The following is a 10,201-nucleotide window of genomic DNA, read 5'->3' on the forward strand; positions in this document are numbered from 1 at the left end:
GTAGACATTGATATATTTTGGTCAGTGCTGTTTTTCGGGTTCCTCAGCCGCGTTGGTTGTTTTTGGATGACAACAGTTTCGGGAGTCATCCTACTCCCGTCTTCAGGTCAAAGGTCATCCAAAAACAACCAACGCGGCCGAGGAACCCGAAAATCAGCACTGACCATGAGCAACGCCGCGGAAACCTACGCCAGAATTGATATAGGTATTTTGAACTACAAATTTAATGATGAAAATATTTTACTTACCTATTGAGAGTATAAAAATGAGCGGCTGGTACATTGCCTGTTTGTAGAATATCTTTTGCCAAGTTGACAGCAAAATAAATTCCAAAGTTAATGATAGATTTTTCATTGTCCTTGATGCGTAACAAGCAATTTGTAATTTCCTCGGGTATTTCTAGGCGACAGAGATTAGCTATTCGAATAAATGATGAATAGCTCAAAATCGGTAGTATGCCAGGAATAACTGGTACATTTATGCCTATTGTTTTGCAGTCTTTATAAAATTTCATGAAAATCTTTGCAGAGTAAAATATCTGGGATATGACAAAGTCTGCACCAGCATCCACCTAAAAATAAAGAGAAAGCTTCCTTGAGCCTTAAGAAATTTATAAAAATTAATAGTGATGAAAACTGCTATTTTACAAGATGTTATGGTATGACTTGCAGGAATGCACGTGCCCCATGTACGGGAAAAGTGGAATCCTTTCACAAGTTTATAAAAATAAAATCATAAAAATTACCAGTTTCCAGAAAGAGCGAAGTAAATATAATTATTTTTCAGTGATTTACATGTACTCATATTTTACATTGGATTTAAAGTTTTTAGTAAGCCTAGAAAATTTTCTTAAGTTACCGTATATGTCTGAATATAGTCCCCCTTTTTTTCCAAAAATGCCCGTGATAAAAGTAAAGGGGGGGACTATATTCAAACCTATTTTTTGAAATTTTTCCCGAAACTCAAGCCTCAAAATTAGGGGAGGGACTATATTCGGAGGAATATTGTAGTTAAAATTGATGTATGCTGTTCAGGGGTCGCATTTACTCCACCTTATCTTAGTTAAAACTTTTTTTCCCATTTAAATTGATCCATAAATTTTGGCTCTTAGGCTGCTTAAAGAGAAGAGAGTGGAGAAGAACAAACTAACTTGCATAGCATTTGTTGATTTAGATAAGGATGTCCAAAGAAATCCCATTTATAAATCAGTTCATAAGGCCAGCTGCAAAAGTGTACGCAATCTTTTGGCAAAGATCATATAAATCACATTTACTGCTGAATCTATATCACATAGTGAAAGATGCCACCAAAACAGTGCTTGCCTTTTCCTTGAGGAATCTCAGGTCGTGATAGTATGATGGTGCTTCATAGTGTCCAGAGGGATACCCTGCCACACCAATGGTGAAGATGTCTCCAAACTTTTCTCGAATAAAATGCACAAGATCAACAGCATGCTGAAATCCATTCTCTGGACACTGCCATCCAGGAGTTCTATCTATTATAAAACAAAAGAGAGATTAAAAATTGAAGCATATCCATTAAATTAGATTACAATTACGTTGGGGTAGCTGCATTACCTGCACAGATAGCGCAAAGTAAGAGAGTTATTCGTTTCTTACGGTTTCCTTTTGGAAAGAATTGATAAGCAGCTTATCGTAAGCTAAGGGGCTTATATAAGGCAAGGATTAGATTTTAGGGAAGAATAGGTAAGGAATGCCATCAAATATCCTCAGATAATGTAAGTCACTTTTGTTGGAGTGCCAAAGGCAGCAACAGCGTACTACATATGTTACAGCGCTCAGCCCGAAATGAATTTAAAGCCTACCAGTGAAATTCAGCGAGTCTTTATAACAGCTGAACAACTGATAACAGATTTTCCTGTTAATAGAAAAAATTTAACAACTGCAAGCGACTGGCTGGTGAAGATGCAAAGCATAATACATGTACTTTTTCCTTGTGGCGGGAAGAAAAAAAAAATTAGTACAAGGGAGCACCAAACGCGTGACCCACAGATCAGCAGCTCTGGATACTAACCACTACACTGTGGCACCTATTAAAGAAGAATGGCGTAGGTACCACTTTAAAATGCAATTACAGTAAAACCTCTTTACATCATAATGGATGGGGACCAAAATTTGGGCAATTTGATGTATGGAGATTCACTATAGAGAGGTTTTAGTGATATGCTCAATTTTTTCATATCCTTTGGAAACGAAAGGCACTACTGTCTTTTAAACAATTGTATTTGTGCGTCTAACTAAATATGCATGCATTAGTGAACTTATATTTACTATTTAATGATAACCGAAAGCAAGCGCTATCGCGTGATTATTTCCATGATTCAAGAGAAAACAATGTGATCTCTCTTAATTCAACTCTTTTAACTTAAAATGATTAGGATAGTTGGATATCTATTTTCTTATTTACTGTTAGGTATGCTCTCATATGGAACAAAATGGCCATAAATAATGGTAAACGTGAAAATTACGGCATTTTAAAGGTGTAAAAGAAAAAAAAGGAAGACACGTATGTGTACATATATTTCTGAAAATGTCATTCCCTGTATGTAATTGCAGCTGCATTAATGGTCTATAGTTGTCTCGGTACAATTTGCGGAGGTAGTTTGGCTGTCTCGGGGGTGTTTCCTTGGTATGATAAGTGGAGGTTTTAGGAGATAACGAGGTTCACCACATAGAGGTTTGCCTATAAATTTACATGTAAATATGACGGGACCATAAGGGTAGTATGAAGTATGATGATATAAAGAGGTTCACTACATACAGGTTTTACTGTATATAGAATAACTTAGCTGCTGCGTGCATGAAACAAACTGAAATTATTCAAGGCCCACACAATCTAACATTTATGAATTTTAATTTATGGTCTTACAACCCGATGAATACCATATGTATATATAATAGAGATTCCTTCCAGCATTTTTATATTCTACACCACTATACATGTAAAATTATATTTCTTTCTTAAAACCGTGGTTTCGCCATAATTTGATAAATGTGAATGATTTTCAAATTATGGCCGTATGATGTTATATCTACTCATAATATAGAAGCACCAAGAATGGAAAAATTATTCTTATACATAAATCCCTAAATGAATATGTACTCTGAAATGATAGAATAAAAACAACATTACGGGACTGTGAAAACAAACTGTTCAATGAAATGAATCGGTTAAAAAATGAACAGTTCGCTATAAATCCTTGGTCACTATTTACCTGCATTGCAACTCATTGGCACATTTGGACCATTATGTTCAAGTAGAGGTATTTTGAATTCCAGCATAATCACTTACTGTAGCAAGTGAATGGCGATTAAAACCGATTCTAAAAAAATCCCTACTACTCCTCACATTATTTTTGAAGGGGGGCGAAATGTTGTTCGCTAACACTAGAAAAAAGTCCAGAACCAGCCCTACCCATATCATGATGTCATTGTGCTAAAAGAGTCAGATGTAAATATGTTTCGAATACATTGAAATATCATTATGATGGCAAAATAGTAGTTAGTGTCATGTCTACTCCTATCAATAGCAACTGAAAATTTTGTAAAGAAGTTAATTTTCAGATTATTAGTTTTGTTAATGAAAATGCAGTTATGCCATTTGAAAAAGAAATGTATCTACATAGAAATATTGTTTCATGTACCCTTATATGACTTTAAAATTCGATCCTGAAGGAAGCTCAAATACGTATTTGTAAGGTATGTACGTAACGTAATATTTGTATGTACGTAAATATTTGAATTATCTAATTCTGATAAAATAATTTTATTGAATAAATGAACCCTGACTAATTCTGACAGCATTATGCTGTTTTTTTTACCTCCTCGTAGGGCGAGGATTGTCCGGACACCATTGAGTTGTGCCTGCCGGAGTATGGACATCACCTGGTCTTTAGTGAGCTCATTTGCAGCCAGGTGAAGCATCGTGTGGAAGTTGAATGATGTGGCCATAGAAGCAGCCAATCTGACAGATGGTGTCTTGCTGTCCGGGACGGTTCCAGCAGAGTGCCAAGTGACAGAGCAAAACAGTGGTCCTCCATCTTGAATAGATTCCAATCTAAATAATAAAATTAATCAACAGCGTGTATAGTAACATTTAGGTCACGAATTTTGCTAAAGATCTTTTCCATGTGTTTATGTCAACAAGATAGAAACGAAAAAAAATAGGTACACCCCAAACAGTGTACTGAATTGAATACCAATCTGTTGCCTCTATTGCATGGAACATTTAAGATGGAAATTACATGTGCACCCACTCAGAAAAAAACTCTTAGATTAATATTGATACAATCTGAACACATCAACTAGTCAAAACTGATACAATATTGCGATTAGATTGCCAAAACAAACAGATTATTGCGGCCATGTTGACAAATACCTTATTCAAACTTGCCTTAAAGTTGAATTCATTTTGACATTAGGTTACAAAATAGTTGCAAATATCTCGCCATAAGAAATACTGATCAATGCAGCCTTGCAATTATATTGATAATTCTTGCAACTACCTAGATGCCACTAGTCAATTCTTGCTTTCACCTACAGTCCGTCCACCGAGAGTTGTCTGATGACAGGCAAAGGGGTATAGTTCAGGGAAGGGGACAAGGTTGCCAGGTAAGAAAGGGAAACACCCACGTCACATCACATGTAAACAAAGTGCTTTCGTGAAGAAAGGAGCCGGAAGGGACGGCGAGTGTGAAGGACCCAATGGAAGAATCCCTTGTTTTAGTGATAGAAGAAAAGGTTCAGGTTTGTTTCGGAGCTTCATATGCATGTGGCAACATTGTATGACTAGGCGAGGGTGTGAGGTACATTTGGGGGACTGTGATTGGCTGCAAACCATGCTGGCACAGGGTTTTCCTCACCTCCTTTTGCACTGTCATCAGACAACTCTCGCTGGCTGAACCGTAGATACATCTTTTATTTACCATGAAACATCTTCCATCCACTGTACATTCACTTGAAAACAGTGCATCTGCCTTGATGCATTCTATACTCTAATAGTTTAGGTCCGTAATGCTGACAACGCCGTACAAAAAAACATCATCATGATGCCATTAAAAAAAATCATTTTGCCGTAAAAAAACAACATTCTGAAAACTGCTTAATGGTGCACTGCTATGGAAAACATTCACTGACCAAAACTGGCCAAGCTAATTTACAAGGTGATGTTTTAATGGTATTCAATGATTTCACCATTAGCAGTGATATCAAATTTTAATTCAATTATAATTAATTATTACAATTCAAATTTAATATAATAATTGTTTTGACATTATTTTTCTTCATTTAATTGTTTCCAAAATTTAATACTAAAAATGATACTTCAATGATTTCAATATTTATCACCAAAGGGATATTGCAAAAGGCATAAGGCAAAAGTGATATCAGTGACATAGAATTGATATCTCATAAGACTTAAAAAATGACATATGATGCTGGTGGTTGGGAATGTACCAAAATATTCTATAAATGGCGTCTACCTCACTGCTATTAATCACTTTAAAACCGCTGAACTGAATTATAAAAAAACTTTGGTTTTATAATAACCAACATATCTAGTTCCCCTGTACTCCATAAAATGAAATCCCTGGGATATCCTCTAGTGTGCCCTTTTATTGTACAAAAAATAGCCCACTAAGAACATTTTTCTCTGTATTAGATACACATAGGTACTAAACGGATTAAAAAAATTCCCAACAAATGAGTGTTGATAAATGCTTTAGTTCAAACTTTAATTTCTTTTGGTATATTATTCTTTGGTCCAGTAGCCACGTCAGACATCTAACACATTTATGGGTATGAATGTTTAACAGTAAGCTTATGCAAAGTAGTTCATCACCTTTAAAACACTATATAAGATAAAATAATTTGTTTTCAACCAGAATACTTTTTCCAGCTCACTACTGACCAGATCACAACAGGCATGGCATGACATTTGTAGGAGGCGACTGACCGCTGAGATCCTTCGTGCAATGAGGGAAGGGTATGCAAGGAAGGTTGGAGAGAAACCCAGCATCAGCATTAGCCTGCTCTTAACGAAAGGCACCAAGGGCACCACAGTTTAACATCCCATTTGACGGATGAAGTGTTGCACTTGGTACGTCCTCCACACAGCATTCAAGCAGGGAAGCGGCTATCTCTGAAAATTCTCTGCCATCGCCAGGATTCGAACTCAAGCCTATGGGGTGGGAAACCCACACACTAGCCACCACAATAATCCAATCCCCTCCACGACAGGCTTTTGATGACTTTGTTTATGTGGCAAGGTAATAATGTAGTTACAAACGAATTTATTAACTTTTTACAAGACTAGGTATATACTTTTTCATTGGGTGTAGATGAATGAATGGTGCAATATGAATTTTATGGGATTTCACATGGAAATCTTATTCTCCCTCACTTTTTGCTAACAAGGAGACATCGCCAAAGTGATATTCGGGATCTGCATGAGGATGTTAATAACAAACTATATATGTAAGGTAGAAAAAGTGTGTCGGCTTTCTTCCACGTAGGTCCGGGTTCGAGAGATATTCGCTTGTAAAGACTTCGCGCAACATGATATCCCCTGAGTGATTGCTACCTCTTAACTACGGCCGTGTTTATCTCTCTTCTAATTTTTGAAATCACTGTTACATTTTATCCCCATTCGTTTTTTTTAGTTACTTTGCGATTTAAAAAAATTTAATATCAATTTATGGATTTTGAATTGTGCCTTACCACGGCGATTACTCAAGGGATGTCATGTTGCGCGAAGTCTTTACAAGCGAATATCTCTCGAACCCGGGCCTATGTGGAAGAAAGCCGTGACCTTTTTTCTGCCTCACCTATGTACTTTCAGAAAATAACATCCGCATTCAGATCCTGAGCATCACTTTGGCGACGTCTCCTTGTAAGCGGTGGATATAAAGGACCTTGGTTAAAAGCACATGAGGTCAAGGTGTTAGAGGAAAGGAAAGATGAGCAATAGCAAAAATAATCTTCCCCATTCAGCAGTTTTCTAAGTTTTAAATAAAACACCGCAAATCGCTGCCCACTTTTCAAGATGTGGTGATGTCAGTAAAATTTTAGTGAATTTAGTATTTCAAGAAGAACCTTGCATCATGGGAAAGAATCGCTACCTACACTGTAACAACAACTAAATGCAGCCCATGCATGAGGCAGATGAGTAGCAGAGAAGCGGCGATGTGCAATGATTAGTTGGTGACTACACCAACTTATCTACAAAAGGGCGATTAGTTAAGGTGATTAATTTTTTGTCCAAAATAGCTTGAGACATAGACAATGATTCAAAGAAAGGAAAAATATGCACATCTCTTTTTTTAAAGGTCTTACTAAAATTAACAACAAAAGAGAACTGGTGAACGACAGGGAGCAGATGAATTCTTTTCCCTCGTATCAGGCTCTGGAAATCAAGAACGAGATATGCATGATTAATTACAGATACATATCTTTCTTAAATTTTCCATTGATCTCTGTCACATAGAAACCTACACATGCATATTTTGATATATCAAACAGTTATCCATTCAATCCTGATTTTCAGAGCATACATTTCTTATCTATGGTAAACTACATGGCTCTCGAGCTCTCAAAAGTCTTTTGATCAGATTTCCTTCCCATGCATTGCCAGTGTATCGTATCAATTGAAAAATTAAACGACTTATAGTTTCATGGGTGTACCAGAATCAAAACTGGGTTGGGGGGGGGGGGGGGGACAAAGCATAGCCGTGGTCGTTCTAGTTGTAAATTTTTTGCACAGAAAAGGCTTATGAAACCAAAATTTGAAGGAAATTATGATAGCAATTCATTAGTTTTTATAACTATTTGCTTGAAAAAATAATGATTTTTATTTTAGTTCCATGTTTTATACTAATAACATTTTTCTTCATAAGGAAAATTAGTGCATAACTTTTGTTTTGAACTAAATTTATTTTTGCTTCTAGGGGGGGGGGCATCCCCCCCATCTCCCGCTGAGTACGCCCATGATTTTTTCTAGACAAAGAAGGAATTCATTTCCAACAGAACAACATAACCTTAATATTTACGTATATTTAAACAGGGTATCGTTTTACTATCTCATAATTTTTGGTAATGGGCTACAAGATTCGCTAATTATTTATAGCCATTCGTTGAGTTGATGACTGTCTAAACGATGTGTACAGTACAATTAACGTTATATAATACTGCCTGCTTATAGACACGTTTAATTAATCTTACCTTTCTAGAAGACGTATCTCTCCAAAATGATTTCTTGGAGGTAAAAATTCCAGCGAGAAGAAAATATCCTTCGATCTAATTCTCGAGGCTATATCTCGAGCTAGAGACTGATTCTTGAAGCCGGTGAAATCTTTACGTGTTGTAAACAAACACTCGTCACATTCCTCTGTTGATAAACTTTGCTTTTCATCGAAAACAGCCAGGGGTGTCTGTTTCATCATTTTCACGGGACTGTCTGTAAAATCACCCGATATCAGCCAAATGAATCAGTTCTGTTCTCCGAAATATGTTCTGGCGGTTTAAATCCGAAGGTCGCCTTATCGTTCAAGTTCACCGAACGGCATAGCCAAGGCCACCGGGGCCGAGGGGTCCAGACGGCTTCAAGGATGAGTGTACATTGTTGCCAGGTCTATGTTATTGTTGTTGCCCAGGAAAGAAAAACTGATTTCCAACAGTTTTGAACCTCATTTGAATCTGATCTGAATCCTAAAAATCTGATTTGACTCTGTCTTGACACTGATTTCCACTGGTTTCCAGCGGACAGGAAATGGAAGGAAGTGATTTGAATCTCATTTCCATTGTAACTGGTTTCCAGCCGTCTTCCACATGGACTGTATTGACACTGAATTGAATGTCATTTGAAACTCTTTTCCTTATTAATTGGCTTGAAAGTGTTTTCCACAAGTGCTTTCCGACAGAGTTGAATTGTAGAATGAATTTGAAATTCTCTTGAAATGAGTGTCTTATAAAAACCTATCTCACACAGGCTTTACGACTGCGTTGATTGGAAAATTACTTCTTCAGAGGTGTCAATGAGTATACGAAGTTCAAAGTCATGGTCAGAAATAAAATAATGACGTTGAGGAAATATGTACCTTGCCGTCTTGCAAAAATTCACGGGTGATGAAAAAATTTTACTGTACATCATCCACATTTTGTATCGTGCATCATTTCACCTGCTGGAACTCACCGGGCATGCAATTTAAGTGGCTAATACGGCTTAAGCACGTTTAAACCTCACTTTGCGACTTCGCCTTTTAAAAAAATATAGCGGGCATAGTGCTGCCACCTAACTACAAAAGATAGCAAACCAAAGTAGCAACGCCGATACGCCGATTCCGTTCTGAATGTTTACGAATGGTTTATGTGCTTGTGGTTCTGTTTTGTGCTTAAGTATTAGGGCGTGGAGAAAAAATAATCATATCAGTACATATTATTTAACCAGTGCTAAATTCCCGCAGCGTTGAATCAAGCCATTCGTGCATCTCTTCAGTCTTCAAGCGACAGTGGAAGCCTGATGTGATTTCGATCTTTTGTGTTTTCGTTGAATAATTTATCTTGTGCCAACAGATTTTGAGCGATTGCTAATATTTTTGTATGCAATATGTATAATATGTACTTGCGTTACGTCACCGAAGAGAACCTACCAGGATTTTCAGAGTATTGTGTATATTGCTGGTTTGTTTGTACTAAGTGAAACGACCGTGTTCATGTATTTAAACATTAATGGCAAGTTTCTGTAGTGTAACATACAGATATCGTTGGCTTAATGCTGAACCAGAATTATTTTCATAGGTCACGTAAAGAAGTCTTTCTTTCGTAGAGGCATCTGAAATATTTTCTAGTGTTGTGATTCTTCTGTTAATCACGGAAAAATTTGTGCTCTTCGATAATTCAAGATTGTGGAATCTGATGTAAGTTGTTGTTGTTCTGGTGCAGTGACTGTTCTGTTACTCTTGGCAAAACTTTTGCCTTTCGATGACTTTTCAAGAACTGATAAACAATTATAAAAAGCACAACTAGTTTGTCTAACTCTCCTTCAAATGAGATTTCATCTGTAAATTCTGTGTTTCCCTAAATTATTTCTAACGCATGAAATTGAGATTTTAAGTGTATTCTGCCTCAGAAGTTTACCAAATTAGATGACTATGTATTTTCAATTGAATATGTACTTCCAATAGGGT

The 10,201-nt window shown here is 36.6% G+C and overlaps 1 protein-coding gene across 1 annotated transcript in view; it reads right to left on the reverse strand.

Moving 5' to 3' along the window:
* LOC124163299 (methylenetetrahydrofolate reductase) overlaps positions 1–8,624 on the reverse strand; it is a 16,670-nt gene extending 8,046 nt beyond the window's left edge. The window contains exons 1-4 of the mRNA XM_046540111.1: positions 8,238–8,624; positions 3,842–4,077; positions 1,323–1,495; positions 249–571 (exon numbers count right to left, since the gene is read on the reverse strand). Of these exons, the coding sequence (XP_046396067.1) occupies positions 249–571; positions 1,323–1,495; positions 3,842–4,077; positions 8,238–8,458 (953 nt within the window). The 5' untranslated portion in view covers positions 8,459–8,624. The remainder of the gene's footprint in view (positions 1–248; positions 572–1,322; positions 1,496–3,841; positions 4,078–8,237) is intronic.
* Positions 8,625–10,201: the final 1,577 nt, after the last annotated feature.

This window comes from Ischnura elegans, chromosome 8 (assembly GCF_921293095.1).
Source record: "Ischnura elegans chromosome 8, ioIscEleg1.1, whole genome shotgun sequence".
Taxonomy (NCBI): domain Eukaryota; kingdom Metazoa; phylum Arthropoda; class Insecta; order Odonata; family Coenagrionidae; genus Ischnura; species Ischnura elegans.